Source organism: Aplidium turbinatum, chromosome 10, assembly GCF_918807975.1.
Source record: "Aplidium turbinatum chromosome 10, kaAplTurb1.1, whole genome shotgun sequence".
NCBI lineage: Eukaryota > Metazoa > Chordata > Ascidiacea > Aplousobranchia > Polyclinidae > Aplidium > Aplidium turbinatum.
Window position 1 is genome coordinate 25352241 of NC_137481.1, and position 24243 is coordinate 25376483.

A 24243-nucleotide genomic window follows, 5' to 3' on the forward strand; every position below is an offset into this window, starting at 1 on the left:
TAGAGCAAACGTGCCCACCATCATAAAAAAGGTCACAGATTAAATGGGCAGGCCACGTCCAAAGAATGCCAAACCATCGCATTCCAAAACACGATGAACTTACAAACGGCAGACGCCAATTGAGTGGTCAAAGAAAACGGTTCAAAGATACTTTAAAAACCTCCATAAAAGAATTTTCTCTCGATGTTGATTCTTGGGAAAATTTAACCGCAGATCAACCAGCATAGCGCAGTCTATTTCTGAAGGTGCAGAATCAGCCAAAAAACAACGTACGCTATCTGCGAAAAAACGGGAACAGCGCAAGATCTGAGCCTTGGGCAAGAACTCTAGCCAACCATCTTTCCCGTGTCCATCCTGTAGCTAGCAGAAGCTTCACGGCAAAGATAGGCTTTATCAGTCATCTTCGTACCCATGCACGTAAACTACATATTAAACTCTGATTCAAACTCGTTGGCCATTTTTGGAAAAGGAACATCATCATCATTATTGCAAAAATGACCATAATGGTTTTGACAGAAATTCAGTTGAAAGTAACGAACATATTATTTATTCAATCGTAAACTTTTTTTTGTGGGAATCGAACCCACATCATCAAAATGTATTCCCTAGCCTTAACCCACTAGACTACGCTGGCTACTCAATTCTAAACTTCATCCAGCCCAATCTTGATAAATCTTTAGCGCTAACTACCGGTTATAAAATATTACAATTTTTATGAATTCCCCACTTCACTCTCCAGCATAAACAGCACCGTGTGAGCACCATTTCACCCCTCACCTCTCTTTTTCATTCTCAAAAATTCAAAATCTCAATTACCTATTCAAAAGTGGGCCTCGAAAACAATGAGTTTTGGCGGCAAAATCTTTCAGTGTTGGAGAAATATAAACTTCACTTCTTTCATTTAAGCAAAGAATAAACTCACACTCTCTCGGAAGCAAGAGTTAATGTGCAGATATAACCAATCATTACCTGCATTAGTGCTCAAGCCTCTGTTTGTTTTAGCTTATTCCTGGCACTTATGCTGCGTTTTCACACGATTTGTGAATTCCAATTGAAAATACAGTATCTGAATTTTACTCCACAATTATTCAGGAGCCAATACCGCCTTTGACAGGCGGCAGAGAAAGGAACCGGCCACCCTCCTCTCGTTAGTGTCGCTGGCCTAATGTGATGAGAACCTCATCTTCTCATTCCCTGAAAGTTAATAATTGAGTATAGGACCACCTTTATTTTTGTACCTCAACCATCTTTGATACTTTAGCAATGAAAAGTGCTATGGAGTTGAATTTTTTGTTCTTCATTGCCTTGCCTGAACCAGGCATCGATGGTCTCGGATGAATAATTAGACCAAGTATTTCTGACATGCTGTAGTCCTATGAATGATTGTTTCTGCCTTGTCATTAAATTGTTTCAGATGAGTTTGTCTTTGCTTACCAGGTGCCTGCTTTCCAAAAATTTTACCAGTTAAAGAGAGATGCTCCAGTTTTTGCTTTCTTGTTAGCTTACATGGCCGAACAATTTATATTGTCTGGTTTTAATATTTTTAAACAGAGATTTGGTTTGCTTTACTTGGTATAAAACTTTGTTGTTTGTCTTCTTTGCCAGCCATGAAAGACGTTGGGTTTTACGAAAGCACTAATTTTTTCTGCCATTTCTGTTGAGATATTCCAGGTTTCAGAGTTGTATTGAAAAACAGCATAAAAATGGCAATTTAAAACTTTAAACCTTGTCTTTAAGGAGATATGTTTATTGCAAAGAATTGGTTTCATTTGTTGGAAGCTTGTTTTTACTTGGGCTGTTCTTATGTAGAGTTCTGTTTCGTCTCTTGCAGGAGATGACTGATGGCGCCTATCTGTGCAATGAAGCTTCTGCTGTAGGATGGACACGAGAAGGATGGTTGGCAATGAGTTCTTGTTCAAGGCTCAGATCTTGCGCTGTTCTGTTTTTTGACAGCAGATAGCGTACGTTGTTTCTCGGCTGATTCTACACCTTCAGAAATGAGACTGTGCCATGTTGGTTGTTTTACGACTAAGTCTTCCCAAGAATCAACATCGAGAGAAAATTCTTGTATGGAAGCTTTAGTGCTTTAAGTGTCATCGAGGCTGAAGTATCTTTGGCATCCGGTGGACGTGGCCTGCCCATCTGATTTGTGCCTTTTTTATGATGGTGAGAGTGCTTGGCATGTTCGCTTTACTGAGAACTTCGGTGTCTGGGACTTTGTCCTGCCATCGAATCTTGAGAAGTTTTCGGAGGCAGAAAAAGTGGAAGTGGTTCACCTGCCTTTCGTGTCTCCTATAAAGAGTCGAGGCCTCACACGCATACAGAAGGGTCGTCAGAATAACAGCTTTGTATACTTTTAGCTTTGTGGACAGCCTGATTCCACGCCTCTCCCACACGATAGACTTCAATCTACCGAAAGTGATAGATACTTTGGCGATTCTGCTGTTGATTTCTAAGTCAATAGTGGCTGTGTTCAGTAGCGTTGATAGGGGGGTCCAGGTGAGACTTTTGGACCCCCAGCCCGAGATAATTTTAGGGGCCCGAAAACTTAAAGAAACCAGCGTATATTCTTTAAATATTACAATTTGGGTAGAGAGGTAACTTTTTTAAACCATAAACAGACATAACCCAACAACAACACTACATTTAACATAATAAAAACAAAAAACAAAACAATAAGCTAACGTTTTCGGAGTCGTTAAATAGATATAGCACCTACGTTCTTCTTAGAAGTGTTTTGATTTGGGGATCAAAAATATCATTGGTATTATCAATTATCCTCTCAACGGCCCTGACTGTGTTAGAAAGAGTTACTTGAAGTCCCAAGTTACTAGAAGCTTTGACAGACATGAAGTTTCTAATCGTTTACAATCATGAATAGTTCGTCATAGCCTACGAGTTTCCTGGGGCTAGTTGCTGCATTGCCTTTGTTTTTAGTGCTGATTGTTAGTCTAAAGTTGTCGCAGCAGCTAAAGGCAAACTTATTCATTTGTTGTTGAATTTCACTTTTATAACAGGCATTCAGACCACAGTCATCCGCATACAAAAGTTCATGAATGACAGTTTCGGTCACTTTGGTGATTGCTTTGAAGCGTCTCAGGTTAAATAGTTTCCATCACAACGATAGCGAACTGAAATACTATTGTAGTCTTCTTCTTTGAAAGCATCTGTCAGCATTGCTGAAAACATCATGCTAAACAAAGTAGGTGTCAAGACACAGCCTTGTTTTACGCCGTTTGTGACTGGAAAGGCTCCAGAGAATTCATTGTTATCAACAGCATCATCATCAGTCGTCATCTCCGCCTGCGGCAGATTGCGCATCAACATGGCTTATTTGCTTCCAAGAGTGGCGATTTTGAGCCAACTCGCCCAGTGTCGTCAAGTTGAGTCCGGTCCATGATTGAATGTTATCTTGCCATCGTTTTGGTTGTCTGCCACGTTTTCTTTTTCCTTCTACTTTGCCTTCTGTGCAAACTTTGCTGATTCCGAATTGTGATCTTTTAGTGTGGCCGAACAGTTTTAAAACTTTTGATTGTATTATTGCTGCAATTGGATGTAGTTTTGTCAAAGTTAGAAGATCTTCTATTTTCGTGTGATCAAGTAACCTTTTGTTGGTCATGCTTCTCATGATGTGATTTTGGAAGGTAGTGAGTTTTTTCATGGTTAATGATGTCCAATTTACGCATTCTAGACTGTACAGCACGACTGGTAAAACGTAGGTGTTGAAAATTTTTGCTTTGGGAGTCTATTGGATGTTAGAATCTTTTTGTTCTTTTCAAATGCTTCCCAGCCTAAGCCAATTCGGTGTTGCACTGCAGTCTTTCCATCGTTGGTCGCGGATAGTTGGTGGCCAAGATATATGAGTTCTGGTACTTGTTCTATTTGTTTTCCATAGAGAGTGAGATTGAGTGTGTTATTAGTTTTGTCGGTTGTCATGCATTTGGTTTTGGACACATTTATTTGGAGGCCGAATTTAGCAGCATTTTTTGACAAAGCATCTAGGTATTCCTGCATTTTCAGTTTAGAATTATTCAAAATGGCCATATCGTCTGCGTAGCTTAAGTTGGATATTACATCACCGCCAATGGTGAATCCAGTTGTACACTAATTTTCTGTTTCTGAGATTATTGCAGCAGCTACGATGCAAAACAGGATAGCAGACAAGACATCTCCTTGCTTAACACCTTTTATAACCGCGTGGTCCAACTGCAGGCCCGCGGGCCGCATGCGGCCGCGAGCTTTCACAGTATTGATTTAATTTGTATTTATGTTACAGAAAGTAATTTCAATTAGAACAAGTATAGCATTTGGATAAAAAGTGTCAAAAATTAAATTCGATGTTGTAGACAGCAAGGCCTATACTGTTTCAACCTATCAGGTCTCGTCAGTAGGCTACAACTGAGCTTCACTGTCTCATCAGACTATTGCGATACGAGTACGTGATCTTGGCGAACATGCATCATCAAAACTGAAGAGTGTAATAGAAAGCTGCATTTCATTGGCAGTGTATGAGAGTACGGATATAAGTGACACAGGTCAGCTTCTTATATTCGTACGTACTGTTGATGACAATTTTACTGTGCAAGAGGAACTGGTCAAAATGTGTTCCTTGAATGAAGGTACAAAAGGTTCAAATATTTATGCTGCCCTCGAGTCTGTTATTCATAATTATGGAGGGTTTGAAAAATGTTCATGCATCGTAACTGATGGCGCGAAAGCTATGACTGGTCATAACAAAGGATTAGTAGGTTTGCTTAAGAAAAATGGTGTGGATTGTATAACACTACTAGTCTGGGAGCCTACGACAGAAGATTTCACCCCATAAGGTACAAAAGGTTTGACCCCTTGAAGTTACTGGGGTCAACCATGTCACTCACCAAAAGAATGGAAGATTGACCGCACCGGGTGGATCTGGACCCTAGAGCCCCCTAAAAAGCCCAAAAAGGGGGTTAATTTCACCCCATAAGGTACATGGACCAAACTTGGTGAAAACGAAGTTCTATGTCAGGACATTACAAAAATATCAAATCTAACAATATTTTCGAGTGGAAAGGTGATGTAAGACCCCCCTCAAAGTGACCCCCAGGGGGTTAATTTCACCCCATAAAGTACATGGACCAAACTTGGTCAAAACGAAGTCTTATGTCAGGACATCACAAAAATATCAAATCTAACAATATTTTCGGGTGGAAAAGTGATGTAAGATGTCTTCAAAGTGACTTCCCTTAATGTGACCCCCTCGGAAGGTTTATTTCACCCCATAAAGTACATGGACCAAACTTGGTCAAAATGAAGTCTAATGTCAGGACATCACAAAAATATCAAATCTAACAATATTTTCGGGTGGAAAGGCGATGTAAGATGACTTCAAAGTGACTTCCCTTAATGTGACCCCCTCGGAAGGTGTATTTCACCCCATAAAGTACATGGACCAAACTTGGTCAAAACGAAGTCTTATGTCAGGACATCACAAAAATGTCAAATCTAACAATAGTTTTGGGAGGAAAGATGATGTAAGACTCCCCCAAAGTGACCCCCCAGGGGATTAATTCCACCCCATAAGATAGGCTACATGGACTAAAGTAGGTTAAATCGAAGTTTTATTTCACAGCATAACAAAAATATCAAATCTAACAATATTTTTGGGTGGAAAGGTGATGTAAGATGTCATCAAAGTAACCCCCAGAGGGTTTATTTCACCATAAAGTACATGGACCAAACGTGGTCAAAACGAAGTCTTATAGGACACCACAAAGTATCAAATCTAACAATACTCTCAATTGGGAAGGTGATAAAAGACCTACCCAAAAGTGAATCTCCTCCTATAGTTTAATTTACTTCATCCCTTACTCGAACCAACCTTGGTGTAACGGAAGGACAGTACGAATGAATTAAATCTAAAAATATTTTTATATAGGTTTTGCTGAAATGCATTCACAAGCTGTCCCATGATGCATGAAATGGAACTATAGCCTACTTTACAAAAAGTTTTTGTATAAATCATATCCAGTCAATCGAAAAAAGGCAACAGGACATGACAATACATGGCTTTGTAACACCAAAAACAGAAAGTAGGTTACATAAGAAGCATATAGGCTACAGTAGCCAGAAAATTGATCCAAGATCTTGATACGACCACTAAATGTGGACTTAATCGAATAACTGACTATCCAAATCAAAACGTTTCGAAATGAATCATTTGGAACGTTAATTCAGGCAGTAATGAACATTTTCCAGCTGCTACCATAAATAACCCAATAAACCCAATGTAGTAAATTTTTGTTTAATGCCATTTGCTTCATGTCTCCAATCAGTTATTGTAACTGTTCATTCATAAACAGAGATTGTTTGTGTAAATGTAAACGGTCGTTTCTTTATTCTTCATTGTCACTGCTGTAGCTTTCACTTTCTTCATCTTATTCTTCAGATTCATACAATTCTCCTGTTATATACAGAGATAAAGCAAGCTGTCTGCGATGTACCAGCCTCAAGCAATGTGGTTATTCGCACGTCTGACACTGACTTTCTTGTAATTGGCCTAGGTTGCTATGGAACTTTTGATCCTTCATTAAAGATATAGATAGAAGCTGGCTTGCAAATCAATAACACGCAGCAGTACATCAACATCAACTAGCTGCATACCGCACTTGTGACGATTTGCAAGTGTTTACCTGCATATCATGCCTTTACAGGTTCTGATTACACCTCGTCATTTAGCAGGAAAGGGAAAGTGCGGCCGCTGAAATTACTCCAAGGAAACCACGAAGCGCAGGCAGCTTTTAGCCAACTCGGACAAGACAAAGAAATTAGTGAAGACACTATCATCGCAATAGAGAACTTTGTGTGTAACATGTACAAAAACAAGAAAATTAATTATGTCAACGAAGTCCGTTTACAAATATTTTTAGACAGCTACAAACTCATAAAAGAAAATAAAAGGATATCATGCATACCAGAAGCTACTGTAGATAGTAGTACTCTACCACTTTGTTTACGAATACTTCTCCAAAAGACAAGGCGCACACATCTCATCACAAGATTGTGGTTATCTTCAACTAGAAGTGAACAAGCAGCAACGTCGCTGCTAGAGTATGGCTGGAAAGAAGAAGGAGGTTGTTATAAAATGGTGTGGTTTGAAGGTAAGGGTATAAAGCATCTTTTGATGTCTCTGCGTGGAATCTGATCTCATCCAGGAAAGTCAAGAAGAAAGTAAACAGCATTGGATGTCGCTTGGGTTACCCTTTATAAATATAAAATTTTCTTCTGGTCTATCCGTCATTTACTTTCTTACTGTAAACATTAGCCAATAATTGGCTGTAAAGTTTCGTTTTAGGAACCTGTAACCAATAGTTTCTGCAATCTTGAGAAAAATGCCTGGGTGCACTAAATAACAAATAAATGTTGAACTTTTTCCAGTTAATAGTAAGTTGCAATGGTGCATTATTCGAAGAAAAATAGACGTCTGTAAAAGATAATAAAATTACTATTGTATGTTACGCATATCTGTAGTGCGTAATAGCAAATGTTTCGTACAGTCTTTATTTCTCTGTATATAACAGGAGAATTGTATGAATCTGAAGAATAAGACAAAGAAAGTGAAAGCGACAGCAGTGACAAGGAAGAATAAAGAAACGACCGTTTACATTTACACAAACAATCTCTGTTTATGAATGAACAGTTACAATAACTGATTGGAGACATGAAGCAAATGGCATTAAACAAAAATTTACTACATTGGGTTTATTGGGTTATTTATGGTAGCAGCTGGAAAATGTTCATTACTGCCTGAATTAACGTTCCAAATGATTCATTTCGAAACGTTTTGATTTGGATAGTCAGTTGTTCGATTAAGTCCACATTTAGTGGTCGTATCAAGATCTTGGATCAATTTTCTGGCTACTGTAGCCTATATGCTTCTTATGTAGCCTACTTTCTGTTTTTGGTGTTACAAAGCCATGTATTGTCATGTCCTGTTGCCTTTTTTCGATTGACTGGATATGATTTATACAAAAACTTTTTGTAAAGTAGGCTATAGTTCCATTTCATGCATCATGGGACAGCTTGTGAATGTATTTCACCAAAACCTATATAAAAATATTTTTAGATTTAATTCATTCGTACTGTCCTGGCATAGCACTTCCGTTACACCAAGGTTGGTTCGAGTAAGGGATGAAGTAAATTAAACTATAGGAGGAGATTCACTTTTGGGTAGGTCTTTTATCACCTTCCCAACTGAGAGTATTGTTAGATTTGATATTTTGTGGTGCCCTATAAGACTTCGTTTTGACCACGTTTGGTCCATGTACTCTATGGTGAAATAAACCCTCTGGGGGTTACTTTGATGACATCTTACATCACCTTTCCACCCAAAAATATTGTTAGATTTGATATTTTTGTTATGCTGTGAAATAAAACTTCAATTTAACCTACTTTAGTCCATGTAGCCTATCTTATGGGGTGTAACTAATCGCCTTGGGGGTCACTTTGGGGGAGTCTTACATCATCTTTCCTCCCAAAACTATTGTTAGATTTGACATTTTTGTGATGTCCTGACATAAGACTTCGTTTTGACCAAGTTTGGTCCATGTACTTTATGGGGTGAAATATACCTTCCGAGGGGGTCACATTAAGGGAAGTCACTTTGAAGTCATCTTACATCACCTTTCCACCCGAAAATATTGTTAGATTTGATATTTTTGTGATGTCCTGACATAAGACTTCGTTTTGACCAAGTTTGGTCCATGTACTTTATGGGGTGAAATTAACTCCCTGGGGGGTCACTTTGATGGGAGTCTTACATCACCTTTCCACTCGAAAATATTGTTAGATTTGGTATTTTTGTGATGTCCTGACATAGAACTTCGTTTTCACCAAGTTTGGTCCATGTACCTTATGGGGTGAAACTAACCCCCTTTTTGGGCTTTTTAGGGGGTTCTAGGGTCCAGATCCACCCGGTGCGGTCAATCTTCCATACTTTTTGTGAGTGACATGGTTGACCCCAGTAACTTCAAGGGGTCAAACCTTTTGTACCTTATGGGGTGAAATCTTCTGTCGTAGGCTCTCGGTCTATACATTGTATCATCCACCAGGAAGCACTCTGTGGAAAAATGTTACAAATAAGTGATGTCATGAAGACAGTTGTCGACATAGTAAATTTAGTTAGAGGCGGCAACAAGGCGCACAGACACAGGCGTTTCATTACCGTACGTTTCTAGAAGAGTTAATTTACCACTTTATACATATGTACTTAGTACTGGAAAAAGTACTGCAACATTTCTTTGGTCTTCGGAAGGAAATACTATCATTTCTTCAAACAGAACAATCGGGTGAAACACAAATGTACCAAACTCAGTTATGCGACAAAAACTTCCTGTGCAATCTTGCTTTCCTTACAGACATGACAATGCGCTTGAATGTGTTATGCCTAAATTTGCAGCGAAAGCAAACTATTTCACATTTAGTTGGACACATTGAAGCTTTCCAGCGGAAACTGCGCCTTTTTGCTATATGCTTGAAAAATAACGATCTTTCACACTTTGATTCTTTGCATGCACTTGTGGTAAATGATTCTGAAGTGGAATTCTCCCGTTTTGTGAAAGATAGGATTTATCTTGTGAATTTGAGAATAGATTTAAAGATTTTGACAGATTAAAACCTAATCTCCATTTGTATAACAATCCTATGGATGTTAATATGGAAACACAGCTACCAGAACATCAGCTCGAACTCTGCGAGCTTCAGTGCAACCAATTCTTGCTGTCAAGGAAAAATGAAACCTCAGAGTACTTCTGGAAATTAGTCAGCAAGGATAGATTTCCCAAACTGAAAAATTTTGCTTTAAAAATGCACTCAATGTTTGGAAGCACATACATGTGTGAGAGTACACTTTCTAGAATGAAGCAAGTCAAGTCTAAAAACAGAAATCGAATGATAGACGAAACACTGGAAGATAGTCTCCGACTTGCTACCACTAACATTGAAATTGATGTAGAAACGATAGTAGCCTATCAGAGAAACCTCAACTACAGGCATTTGCAATAAATTTCTATTTGCTATTGTTTAACAATTTCGATTACACACTCACAATCATTTTATTTGAAATGGCCCGCAAGTTGTCACGTTTTTATAAAGTTGGTATGACCACGCGACATTTGGTGACGAGAGTGGGAGCAGGGGCGCCGGAACGATTTTTGACTGGGGAGGCAAGTTTATAAAAAAAGGGCACTTTTGTTGTCGAAAGGCCAATTTTTTTTTTAAGTTTTAAGGTAAGATATAGCGATAATGCTGGGCAGTTCGTTAATCTTTTTCCCCCTATCCATATAAATCGAAATGTGAAACAGATAATGAAATATATTGAAATAGCTTGAACAACAAGAAACGAAAGATAAATTTCACGCTCATAGCTTGCAAAGTATAAAATGTGTCCACGAGATAATTTGTATAACTTTCTGTATATAAATAAATATCAAACCAATCCGAAGTACATTTTACGCTCGTCGGTTGCTCGAATGAACTCATTTGCAACAGCTTCTAAGTCAATGGTGTCCATCACCTGTTTGTGAATACTCGCAAACATTCGGTTGTTTAAACTGTTGTCTGTTATTGTGGTACGAAGCCACGTTTTCACTCTCCTCATGGCGCTAAAACTGCGTTCAGCATTGACCGAGATGAGCGCGATTGTTCGATAAATGCACAAAAGTTTGTGTATTTCCGAAAGACAGTCTTTGCTGCTTTGTTGCTTGTTTAAAACCTCGCATATCGTAGATAGTTTTGTTATCTTCGTTATTGGCGAAGTCGTCGTGTTCTGCTTGTTGTAAAGTTTGATGTGCACGTGCAGTTCTTTAAGCTCATCAGAGAGCGTATCTAAATCAACAAGCTCTTTGAAGTGACTTAGTTCTTGTAAACTAATAATGTCATGTTTTGCCATCACTGCGCCATTTGCAGCCGATAGTAAGCATTTTTCCGCTTGTCTTACGATAGCAAGGTCACCTTGCTGGTTAAACCTTGTTTTCAAAGCGTTTGCAATCGCATCAATTGTCTCATAATACTGCTGCTTCAATTTATCCATGCGGTAGTTTGACCGATCAGCATTTGCAGGGATGGGAGAATATACATAATACTCTCCAAAGCTGAAAGGTTCAGTTTTTTTACGCTTTGCTTTTGATTGCTGATCATCTGCAGTATCTACGTGCTGTTTCACGTGTGTAGAAATTCTTTCAAATCCCTGGTCTGAGCGCATTTCTTGCAAACGAATATGCACTTTGTCAATGCTATCAGAAGCTTCTTCAGCAGTGATACTAGAGCTTTGCAACCGTTTAGAGTTTATCTCTAACAATGAAGAAAACTCCCGCAAGCATGCAACGTGAAATGTATTCTCAAAACTTTGAAGTTTCTTCAGCAAGCCTCGACATTTAGCGCGACATTCTGCGGTTACACTCATGTCGCCCGCTATCTCATGCAACGTTTTCTGCAGCTCGGGATTCTTCCGAATGATCACATCTGCAGCCGACCCTCGCGTAGTCCACCTCGTTCGAGAAAGGTTTTTCAATCGTAGAGCATTAGATTCGCATTCCTCCATGTCTTTTTGTATAGAATCAAACAACAACACTCTTTTTGGAGAAACGCCAATCAAGACATACAGATCTTCACAAAAGTCTTGAGCGTTAGCAAGCAATGGAGACTTTGCTGTAGCGTCTTTAAAAACAAGCTCATTTCGGTGAGCGAAACAATGCACATATAGCGCATGTCGTGAAATTTTCTCCTTGATAAGTTTTGCAAGGCATTTCATCGATGAAGCGCCATCGAATAACATGCCTACCATCTTTTCTTGATCAACATTGCATCGAATTAGCAAGTCACGAACATAGTTCAAAAGAGCTTCCGACGATATCCCCTCTGTACATGGATAAATACCTATAAAATTTTCCTTTATTTCGTAGTCGTGGTCACAGTGTCGAATAGAAAAGCAGAGTTGTTCCGTTTTGGATATATCGGTCGATTCGTCACAAATAATTGAATAAAAGTCAGCAGACCTTATTTCTCGAAGAAGATGTCTTCTTGCTCGGAGTACAATACTTACTTCTTGTTCACAAAGAATACTATGAGAAAAGAACTTTCTTTCTTTCAGAAGCAGCTCTAAGCCTGAATCGTTTAAAGATTTGTCTTTGTTGAATTGCGTCAGATTAGAGTCCTCATCTGTTTTGCCTCTGATCGCTAAACCTTGTCGCAACAGGGTTTTTATTGTGCTCAGGTGAGAAATGAGCCCTTGCTTTCGTTGCTGCTGAAGATGTTTCAAGCGTTGGTCAAGTTGGATATCTACACCTTCGCTACTAATGGCGTGTTTTGCATCATTTTCGGCTCTTTTGTGATATCCGCTGTTAGCATGATCAAATAGTTTGCTTGCTCCTTTTTTCCAATTTCTAAATCCTGTAGCGTTGTCTCGATGAATAAATGGTGACGGATCATTAAGTTGTGGATGTTCTGTACAAACAACGCAGAAAGCAGACCGTTTTTTTAAGTGGTAACGTACCCATTTGTATTTTTTAAACCAATCTTCCTGAAAAAAACGCCCTTCTTTCTCACTTTCTTTTTTTAAAGCCTGCGTAAATTCATCTCCTTGTATCCAAAAATCGTTATCCATTGTAGTGCTTACTATAGTGGTGAAGTTTGACTCGAAGGATGATGAAGTTGAATGCGGTTTGGGGGAGTTAGGATCAGCTGATGTTTCTCCAACTTCCGTAGAAGCGACATCGGAATCAGTATTATCCTTACTATCTGTTTCTACAACAGGATGTAACGGTCTTGATGAAGACACAAAAAATCCGTCTAACTTTCTTTGCCCAGGCTTATTTGCTGCTTTTACCAGCAGTTTTTGGGTTTGTTTTTTGACGCGATAAGCGTTAGGCATCCTTATGTCAAAATATAGGCTTAGGCTCTAGTGTATATGAACTGATATGTTATTTTTCCTATAGACAGAAAACAAAACGGAATATAAAGATTACAGGGCTCAGGGCTATGCTTTTGACTCAAAATTCTGAGCTAAGCCCGTCACACAGGTCACAACAAATCAACAATCACGAGTGACAACAAACGTGGCTCGTTCCCTTTTCTACAATCTCGTCTGCATCGGGCTTTCGTTTTAGGCTACGCCTGATGCTATATTTAATTATAGTGCAGGGGTGTCTTCGTTTTTTTTTTTATATAGAAATAGTTATATTTTACAATAACCCAATGCTGGGATTCTAGGTTCTTTTATCGAATGTGTATAATCCCCTGATGACAGCAGAACCGCTGTTTCTCAAGGAATTTCTTTTTTTGTGAGTTCGAATTACAGAATTTAGAACACCAATTTTTGAACTAAGTTAGCGCTTTTTAGAATGAATAGAGTTTTGAATTTGAAAACAAAAATTATATGTAAAACTTGTTTGTGCAGAGGTAGCCTGTATAAAGCACTTTCAGATTAGGCTAAAAGAAAAGGCAAGAATTGCGTATATACCAATTATTTTTGCTCACAACACGTGAGTTTTTTAAGAAACGCAAACACCATAGGAGAAAAACGTTTTGCACAAGGTTAAAAGCGATGAATATTCATCACGGTTCCCTATACAATAGCAATAGGCCTACAGTATTCTGAACATTGAACTCACATATAGTTGATTATAGCGCCTCCAAAATAATATTTTATTAACCCTACCACGCAAAGCTATCATTTCTTCACCTTTCCTGATTTGACACTATATCATAACGCCTTACACGTTTCTTTCTAAAAATTCTTAACTTCCAGATTCTCACACTCTTTGTTATGCTAAGACGTCTATACCGTTCCTTAACTTTCCTACAACTCTGCATCACCCAGACCTTATTTCTAACTAAAACCAAGACCGCAAGGAACATTTTCTTTTCTCATAAGTCTGCCATCAACAAAATCCCGGCCATCCGGCCCTACGTTAGATCCTCTGCAATGCAAAACGGTTGTTAGTGGTGCCTCGAATCATTGGCGTTTGATTTTCACAGCTGCTGGTAAGTTCAAACATAGTTGTGACAAAACCGTCTTTGGAGAAGCATGAGAGTAGTAGAATTTCAATAAATTATGCTTGTGATCTACACAATGGCTCATTATCGAGTAATGATACAAGAACTACATGCTGGTATACGAAAAACAATGGCACGGAAGGGCATCATGCTATGTTATAATGATGTAACCTACTGTGATACAGCATTTTGTGTCGTGAATATTATTTTGAGGCAAAAGTGAAAGATTATAGGTTAATTAACTCAGGCTAAAAGAAAATAGCAGAATTTTTTATATTACAAAATGTCCAGTAGCTTACATGACCTTAAAAGGGCACCATTGCCCCCCCCCTGCCCCCCCATCCAAAGAAAATTTTAGGGCAGGGGGGCATCCGCCCCCTCTGCCCCCCCGCTTCCGGCGCCCCAGTGTGCAGAATGCAGACGTCTTCAGAGTCGGATGTCATCTCTGGCTTTCAGCGTAAAATTGAGTCTCGTGATATGGAAATAGCAGACCTGAATAAAGTCATTCAGGATTTGACGTTGCAAAATGAAACCTGTGAATTGTCTCGCAATGATAATTTGGCTAGAGAACTTGTTGAACCGAATATTGAGTTGAAAGATGGTCGATTTGAGATACCTGTTCCGTTGAAGGAAGATATTGATTTACCTAACAATTTTTGTGTTGGCGTCAGATAGAGCTGCTGCTTTAAGGAAGAAGGCTTTAAAACAACCTGAACTTTGTGATTTCCTTACTGACACCATGAAAGATCTTAAAGCTAATGGCTATATTGAGCGTGCTGGTGAAGCAGGAAATGTCAAGGGATTTGAATGGTATTTATCATACTTTGTGACGTCACAATTAAAAAAGCGCATTGTTTACGATGGCAAGTCTGAATTTCGAGGAACTTGTGTTAATGATGTAATGTTTTCGGGTCCTGACTTGTTAAACCCTCTGGTAGATGTCTTGGCTAGATTTCGGCTTAGTGGATTTGGTTTCGTGGCCGATATGACCAAGTACTTTTTTCACATTTTGGACTCTTCAGTACGTAAGCCCAATTTTATTGAACTGCTTACGTACACAGGCAGTGCCGTTCGGATCGTGAACGAACGCCCTTTGGTACCTTTGAGTGACGACCCTAGGGATTTTACTGTCATCACCCCTGCCTCACTTTTGACCCCATACTTAGACCCATACTGTGCTGTTGGGCAACCACATGATCGTGACCAACTAAGGAGGGATTATCGGTTCAATTTGTCACTTTCTCAGCAGTTTTGGAGTAAATGGATCGATTTTTACTTGCCAGGGCTTCAGGGCCGGAAAAAATGGTTAAAAATGGCCGAGAATTTGGAGCCTGGTCAACTTGTAGTGGTAGGTTCTCTCCAAGACATTGGTAAACGTGGGAAGTATCAACTTGGGAGGGTGCATGAGGTAGTTCCACAAATTAGGAAAGGGAAGCCTGTGGTTCGTAGAGCCAAAGTTGCCGTCTGCAACTATGATGAGAGTACGGGGAAAGTGAAAGTAGACTACGTGTTGAGGGCTATTTCGTGCCTCGCCCCCGTAAAGAACACCTAAGTGTTAGGGTTTGAGCCTGGTTTTGTCTGCGGTGGCTGACCCTTGTCTGAGCCCAGAACAGTCGGTTATTATCGCAACCATTGTATATAGCGTCATTTTAGCATGTACCTATGGTACCAATTTCATGTATGGTCACAGCGGTAAACCATAATCTCTTCGTGGGAAAATTGTAACATAAAGTTCCCGGATCCGTTTGTCTGCATGTAGTGACCGAGAAAGAAACACTTCTTGAAACGTCTATTCTTAAAGTGTATTCCTGTAAAATTAGCCCGCGGCTATCGAAATCGAGATGTAATGCCTTACACCTCTAAAACTGTCACTACGATACAGATTACTTGGATAAAAGACGGAGAATTTGTCCAGCTAGCAAGCACCAAATAAACCAGTTAAATGTGCGACCGACTTCCAACAAACAACTTCGAGAATGAATCAGAAAACTTTGTGATAACTCAAAGGCACGAGAGCAGTTCGTGACGCAATATTTCATGTCCAAACAGGTCTCAAACTGAAACAGGTTTAAACCGGTTTCAACAGGTTTGACACAGGTCTTACGGACGATGGCGCAATTTTGGCACATGTTTAAGGAATTTCCATGACGTAAGATTCAGTAGACTTGAACGGTTTTTATATGACGTTTGACCAGGCGAACAACCGTCTGGAACATAGCGGCCCCTAGTTATGACAGTCTGACATGGCATAACTAAAAAAGAATTGACGACAATTGTGAGCCAATGAATAAAAACACATGATACACAAATTGTTTGAATCACTCACGTTTAAGTTAATACGCAAATACAAAGGGCATGCAAAGAATGAACAGCAATAAGAATAAACACGACGATACATGAAATTGGTACCATAGGTAGTAGGTACACGCAAAAAATGACGCTATATACCATGGTTGCGATAATAACCGACTGTTCTGGGCTCAGACAAGTGTCGGCCACCGCAGACAAAACCAGGCTCAAACCCTAACACTTAGGTGTTCTTTACGGGGGCGAGGCACGAAATATCCCTCAACACATAGTCTACTTTCACTTTCCCCGTACTCTCATCATAGTTGCAGACGGCAACTTTAGCTCTACGAACCACAGGCTTCCCTTTCCTAATTTGTGGAACTACCTCATGCACCCTCCCAAGTTGATACTTCCCACGTTTACCAATGTCCTGGAGAGAACCTACCACTACAAGTTGACCAGGCTCCAAATTCTCGGCCATTTTTAGCCATTTTTTCCGGCCCTGAAGACCTGGCAAGTAAAAATCGATCCATTTACTCCAAAACTGATGAGAAAGTGACAAATTGAACCGATAATCCCTTCTTAGTTGGTCACGATCATAGTAGAAGTAGAAGAAGTAGAAAGTAGGATCATAGTAGAAGCGTTCACGTCGCGATCCCTGTCAGCACACTACACAGTAGTAGCTGCGAATTCTACTAAAACTTCTAAAGAGAGACTATACTATCAATCTGTGGTGTATCAACAAACTTTAGAAGACTCGATAGAAGAAGAAGTTGGTCACGATCATGTGGTTGCCCAACAGCACAGTATGGGTCTAAGTATGGGGTCAAAAGTGAGGCAGGGGTGATGACAGTAAAATCCCTAGGGTCGTCACTCAAAGGTACCAAAGGGCGTTCGTTCACGATCCGAACGGCACTGCCTGTGTACGTAAGCAGTTCAATAAATTTGGGCTTACGAATTGAAGAGTCCAAAATGTGAAAAAATGCAATTTTAAATTGTTTAACCATTGCCTCCCAGGCGCCACCTTGCGCCGGAGCATACGGAGGTATAAATTCCCAGTTTATCTCTCTCTGTCTCAGGGCGTTGTGAAATTCAGCTGATCCTATCAACTCGGGTAACTTCTTAGATGCTGCCTGAAAGGTACTTCCATTGTCGGAATAGATAGCATTAACCTGCCCACGTAAATCTGTAAACCTTGTAAAGGCAAGTAAAAAATCACTCAGCGACAATGACGTAACCAGCTCAACATGAATAGCGCGAGATGCCATACATGTGAACAAGAGTCCCCAAGCTTTTTTGTGACTTCTACCTTCAACGAAAGTTAAAGGTCCAAGATAGTCTAAGCCGCAATCAAAAAAGGGTTTCCTATGCGCAGTTGTGCGAGACAAAGGTAAATCAGACATGAGCTGCCTTATAGGTCGAGCTTTCTCAATCGCGCATACACCACAGTCATTAAGATACCTCTTCACGGAGGCATTACCATTAGCGATCCAAAACTTCTGTCGCGTAGACAACAAAGTGTGCTGTACTCCACAGTGCGCATTTCCATTATGATGCGACAGTACAACAAGCCTAGTGAAGGGGTGCTTCGAAGGCAAAACAATCGGATGCTTTGCTTCAAGAGAGATCTCGGGAGAATTACTTAAGCGCCCTTCAATGCGGATTACACCAGCGTCATCTACACAAGGTCTGTACTTTTTAAGTGAACGTAATTCTTTCAACCGTTCCTTCTCACGTTGCGAAGCGCCAACACTACCTCGCTTTATCACTTCCTCAAGGGCATCCGGCGATCGTTTGGTCATTAAATGTACCACATCGCCATACACGCTCTTCTGAACAAACTTCACAGCCAACTCTGAAGCACTGTTAAGATAAGATGCATCCAGTTTTGGCTTCACAAAGCTACGCTTTCTCGTTTTACAGCACAAAAATTCAACAAAAGCAACCAAATAAGCGATTCTCTTTTTCATAACATACAAAGAAGGTGCGGCCTCGATCAATCTGTGAAGACCACCCTGTCCAACGTCAAGCGACTCCTCTTCGTCACGAAGATATAGGTGTTACGGCCAATCTCTGTACAAATCAAACGTCATATAAAACCGTTCAAGTCTACTGAATATTACGTCATGGAAATTCCTAAAGCATGTGCCAAAATTGCACCATCGTTCATAAGACCTGTTTGGACTTGTTTGGGCCTGTTTAAACAGGAAATATTACATCAGCTTGAACACCTGTTGGAATGACTTCATAATTGTCTTTCATTTATTGCGTCACAGTTACTTTCTACGTGAATTTGAGATATTGATATCTATTCTGGTCATTCGTAAAATGATTGCTTGAAAGTTGGCCGCTCATTTAACTGTTGGCTTAGTGCTTGCTAGCTGGACAAAAGTTCCGTCTTTTATCCAAGTAATTTGTATTGTAGTGACAGTTTTTAGGTGTACGGCGTTGCACCAGTCATTTCGATAGCCTCGGGCTAATTTTACTGGAATACACTTTTGAATAGACGTTTCGAAAGTGTGTTTATTTTTGGGTCATTGCATGCAGACGAACGGATTTGGGAATCTTACGTTACAATTTTCCCACGAAGAGATTATGGTTTACCGCTGTGACCATAAAAAATAAAAGACGATTCTCTGTCTAGTGTTTGGCACAGAAGCACTTGAAGGCAAAAAAAAATAAAAGACGATTCTCTGTCTAGTGTTTGGCACAGAAGCACTTAGAAGCAAAAAATAAAAGACGAAGTTAGTTAGTTGGTAGGCCAAGAAGCACTTAGAAGCAAAGAAATAATAAAAGAAGATCTTATTGGTTGGTAGTCTAAAGAAGTAAAGAAAAGTAAAGACATTTCTTCTCAGTTTGGTACAGAAGAAAAATAACTTTGACATTTATTGGCAAGAAAGAAGATTAAAGGCAATCCATCTGTGCTTGAAGATTCAAGTGGAAGAATCCAAGCAAGTTTTGTGGACGTTTGGACTTCACATACTCGTACAGCTACGGTATCGTGCATTTAAATTCTTTTTTGTATTTTTTACGGTCTTTGCAGTTAAGTTTTTTATAACTACTGTAATTTTGTGTGTTTGTGTAACTTAATTTTTTAATTGTTAAATTTAGCCCTAACATTTAATATGTCTACACTCGGTGGTGACAAGGACTCGACCGCCGTAGACTCGACTGAGTTTAAGCCTGATGATGTTCTTTGCGGTCGGGCAGGCCATTCTGGGGAGGGACCCATTAACGATGAGGCTAAGTCAGTTCGAGAGGCCCGGCATCTTAGACGGGATATTTTGACTCAAATTGGGAAACTTTCTGTAGCCCTAGGTTCTTTGAGTGATAAGCAGGAACTGTTAATTTTTAGATCTAAGTTATCTACTTTAGAAGAGGAATTACGGCATTTCCATGCTCTTTTGAGTAAAATTGTTAACTCTGCAATCTTGGCAGAACTTCGTGATAGGGTAGATCCCGAATTTAACTCGTTAAAAAATAACTTCGAACAAAAAGAAAGTGAGTTGTCAGATAGGTTGGATGCTGACATACATCCTGAGGATAGCGCCTCAAATGTAAGCACTAGGATGTCTGAGAGCTCGTCACGGATAGTTGCACAAATTAACCTACAGTTAAGACGAGAGGAGCTCCAGATCCAAGCTGAGGCCGAAGCAAGAGCTGCTGAGGCCATCGCAAGAGCAGAGGCCATACGAGCTGAGGCCGCACGAGCAGAGGCTGCCGCGAGAGCTGAGGCCGACGCGAGAGCTGCTGAGGCCGCACGAGCAGAGGCTGCCGCGAGAGCTGAGGCCGACGCGAGAGCTGCTGAGGCCGCACGAGCAGAGGCTGCCGCAAGAGTTGAGGCCGAAGCCGAAGCTAGAGCTGCTGAGTTCGCACTCAAAGACGCTCAGTTGAGGGCCGAACAACGTAAAGAGGCAGTTTTAGCTGAATATCGTTCTGAGTTGGGCTCCCGGCGTAGCTCTAGGAAGGGCTCTTCTAGGCATTCCAGAAGTGAACATCAATCGCAGTTTAATTTACCTAACCTTTTCCAGACGCCTGTTCAATCTGTAAGTGGACCAGTGCGATCCACACGTTTTCCAGCTGTTTCAGGAGGTCTCGGGGCCGCGGCTAAGGGTCTTCCGAAGGACCTAGTGCCAAGGCCTGCGAATTTTAGCCGAACTCTTCCCCCAGAGCGTACAGGTCACGGGGCCGCCATTAGCAGTAATGCTTTGCCCCCTTCAAAGTTTTCTGCGCCGCTAGTTGTTGATCGCCCAGCTACACGTAATTTGGGTGGTTGTGAGAGGCGTATCGTGTCTCCTGATTTTAACGTGTTTGAGGATCGTGATCGGGCTGTGCATGGGACTGAGCCCACTCAGCCCCTTAAGGGATATAGCTTGTCTTCTCCCGCTAAATCGAGTTCTCAACAGCAGGATTGTTTTTTTGAATACCAAAATAGTAGGACGTTCTTCGATAAGGCGGCCTTGATTGGTTACGATGGTAATAATATGCCATTTATTTTCTTTAAAAATCGTGTTATGGCCTTGATGGCAGCTTCGCCCTTTAAGGGAACTCGTTTGACTTTGTTACAAGCAGCTTGTGTTAGAACAGCTGCGCAAACGATTGCTAATTTGGTTTCCGACACTCCTGGCTTGTCAGAGGAAGACAGAATAGAAATGTCGTTAGCTCGCTTGTCCCAGCGTTTTGGAGTTCGTGGAGGTCTTTTTGCCGAACCAGAAATTAGAAAGTATCGCTATGGTAGCAAATTGAATTCGACCTCTTCCAGTGATCTGAAAGAGTTTAAAGATGAATTGTCGCAGTGTCTGCTTTACGCGCAAGCTTATGGTCAGCGTGACAAATTGGAAGGACGTTTTGTTTTGGATTTGGCTAAGCGACTCCCGTTTGACGCTAAGCAGCGTTATCTTGACTTTTTAGGTGATCAGTATGGTGGCACTGATGAGCCTACTTTTCAGAGTTTGTTTGAATTTGTAGTACGGGAGGAAACGCGTAAGTCGACTGATTTTAGCATTATGCTAATGGGCGATTCTGGTGAGTCGCAGCAATTTAAAAAGTTTGGCAAAGGAAAATTGCCTTCATGTCCGGTTAGGCAGACGTCGGTAAAACCCCATGATAATGTGATTTCAGGGAGTTCGCAGTACTCGACTGCTGTTGGCGCACCGCGCGGCGGTGTGGCCAGACGTAGTGACATACCGGCATGTTTTTGTTGTTCATCACGTGGTTAAGTGGAATATCATTTTTTGTCTAATTGTAAAGAATTTTTGCGCTTGACACCTAAAGATCGGAGAGATGTCATTGTGAAAGCTGGCAAATGCTTGAATTGTTTGCGCCAGCATATGGTTAGAGACTGTAATCATGCAAATAACTGTCGTAAGTGTGGACCTACCAACGATAGGAAACACTATTTTCTTCTGCATGATTTTTATGTGACGTCACGTGATTCTCTGGATTTGGTCGGTAAAGATGAGGCTGGTGCTAGAGTTCCTGTGCGTAATGTTAAGATTGGAAATGTTAAAGCAGCCTTTAACCGCGTTACTGCTGCTCGTGTTTTGAACCCAATGACGGGCAAATCGAAGTTGGTGTATTGTCAGCATGATCCTGGTTCGCAGTTGACCTTTGTTTCGAGTGACTTGGTGTGCGAACTTGGTCTTAAACCGTATGATAAAGCGTCGTTTAAAATGGATACTCTGGCTGGTCAGAAACCTACTTGTGCTGACCTTGTTAAACTCAACATCCAGTCGTTAGAGACTGATGAACTGTTTTGTGATATAACCTCGGTGGTTAACCCAGCTTGGGCTGACGATGTTAAAACTTTACCCCATAAACAAGATTTAAGTGGTTTCCGTCATTTTCATGACGTGAATATGTTTCATTTGAATGATTGTAGTACTGTAGATGTACTGATTGGCAACGACAACGCTTATTTGATGTGTGCAAAAGAAGAGCGTGTTGGTGACAATCGTAGTGAACCGCATGCTTTGCTCACTCCTCTCGGTTGGTTGGCTTGTGGTGGTAAGTCACCCTTAGTTGAAAGCGTTGCTAAAGTGTGCAGAGTGCAGACGTCTTCAGAGTCGGATGTCATCTCTGGCTTTCAGCGTAAAATTGAGTCTCGTGATATGGAAATAGCAGACCTGAATAAAGTCATTCAGGATTTGACTTTGCAAAATGAAACCTGTGAATTGTCTCGCAATGATATTTTGGCTAGAGAACTTGTCGAACCGAATATTGAGTTGAAAGATGGTCGATTTGAGATACCTGTTCCGTTGAAGGAAGTTATTGATTTACCTAACAATTTTGTGTTGGCGTCAGATAGAGCTGCTGATTTAAAGAAGAAGGCTTTAAAACAATCTGAATTCCGAGGAACTTGTGTAAATGATGTAATGTCTTCTTGTCCTGAATTGTCTGACTTGTTAAACCCTCTGGCAGATGTCTTGGCTAGATTTCGGCTTGAAAGATTTGGTTTCATGGCTGATGTGACCAAATACTTTTTTCACATTTTGGACTCTTCAATTCGTAAGCCCAATTTTATTGAACTGCTTACGTACACAGGCAGTGCCGTTCGGATCGTGAACGAACGCCCTTTGGTACCTTTGAGTGACGACCCTAGGGATTTTACTGTCATCACCCCTGCCTCACTTTTGACCCCATACTTAGACCCATACTGTGCTGTTGGGCAACCACATGATCGTGACCAATTAAGAAGGGATTATCGGTTCAATTTGTCACTTTCTCAGCAGTTTTGGAATAAATGGATCGATTTTTACTTGCCAGGTCTTCAGGGCCGGAAAAAATGGCTAAAAATGGCCGAGAATTTGGAGCCTGGTCAACTTGTAGTGGTAGGTTCTCTCCAAGACATTGGTAAACGTGGGAAGTATCAACTTGGGAGGGTGCATGAGGTAGTTCCACAAATTAGGAAAGGGAAGCCTGTGGTTCGTAGAGCCAAAGTTGCCGTCTGCAACTATGATGAGAGTACGGGGAAAGTGAAAGTAGACTACGTGTTGAGGGATATTTCGTGCCTCGCCCCCGTAAAGAACACCTAAGTGTTAGGGTTTGAGCCTGGTTTTGTCTGCGGTGGCCGATACTTGTCTGAGCCCAGAACAGTCGGTTATTATCGCAATAATTTATTGTATATAGCGTCATTTTAGCGTGTACCTATGGTACCAATTTCATGTATCGTCGCGTATTCTTATTGCTGTTCATTCTTTGCATGCCCTTTGTATTTGCGTATTAACTTAACGTGAGTGACTCAAGCAATTTGTGTATCATGTGTTTTATTCATTGGCTCACGATTGTCCTTCAATTCTTTTTTAGTTATGCCATGTTAGACTGTCATAACTAGGGGCCGCTATGTTACGGCCAATCTCTGTACAAATCAAACGTCATATAAAACCGTTCAAGTCTACTGAATATTACGTCATGGAAATTCCTAAAGCATGTGCCAAAATTGCACCATCGTTCATAAGACCTGTTTGGACTTGTTTGGGCCTGTTTAAACAGGAAATATTACATCAGCTTGAACACCTGTTGGAATGACTTCATAATTGTCTTTCATTTATTGCGTCACAGTTACTTTCTACGTGAATTTGAGATATTGATATCTATTCTGGTCATTCGTAAAATGATTGCTTGAAAGTTGGCCGCTCATTTAACTGTTGGCTTAGTGCTTGCTAGCTGGACAAAAGTTCCGTCTTTTATCCAAGTAATTTGTATTGTAGTGACAGTTTTTAGGTGTACGGCGTTGCACCAGTCATTTCGATAGCCTCGGGCTAATTTTACTGGAATACACTTTTGAATAGACGTTTCGAAAGTGTGTTTATTTTTGGGTCATTGCATGCAGACGAACGGATTTGGGAATCTTACGTTACAATTTTCCCACGAAGAGATTATGGTTTACCGCTGTGACCAATAGGCTATGGACAGGTACTGGAG

The 24243-nt window shown here is 40.5% G+C and overlaps 1 protein-coding gene across 1 annotated transcript; it reads right to left on the bottom strand.

Annotated features, from left to right (window-relative positions):
- Window positions 1-10465: 10465 nt before the first annotated feature.
- On the bottom strand, window positions 10466-12907 carry LOC145779094 (zinc finger MYM-type protein 1-like). Its single transcript, XM_082590665.1, has one exon. It carries the CDS (start codon window positions 12905-12907, stop codon window positions 10466-10468), a length of 2442 nt encoding a protein of 813 aa, XP_082446791.1.
- Window positions 12908-24243: the final 11336 nt, after the last annotated feature.

What these genes read in the sequence shown, in the direction of transcription:
- LOC145779094 (XM_082590665.1), bottom strand. Translation starts at nt 12,907, where the DNA reads ATGCCTAACGCTTATCGCGTCAAAAAACAAACCCAAAAACTGCTGGTA.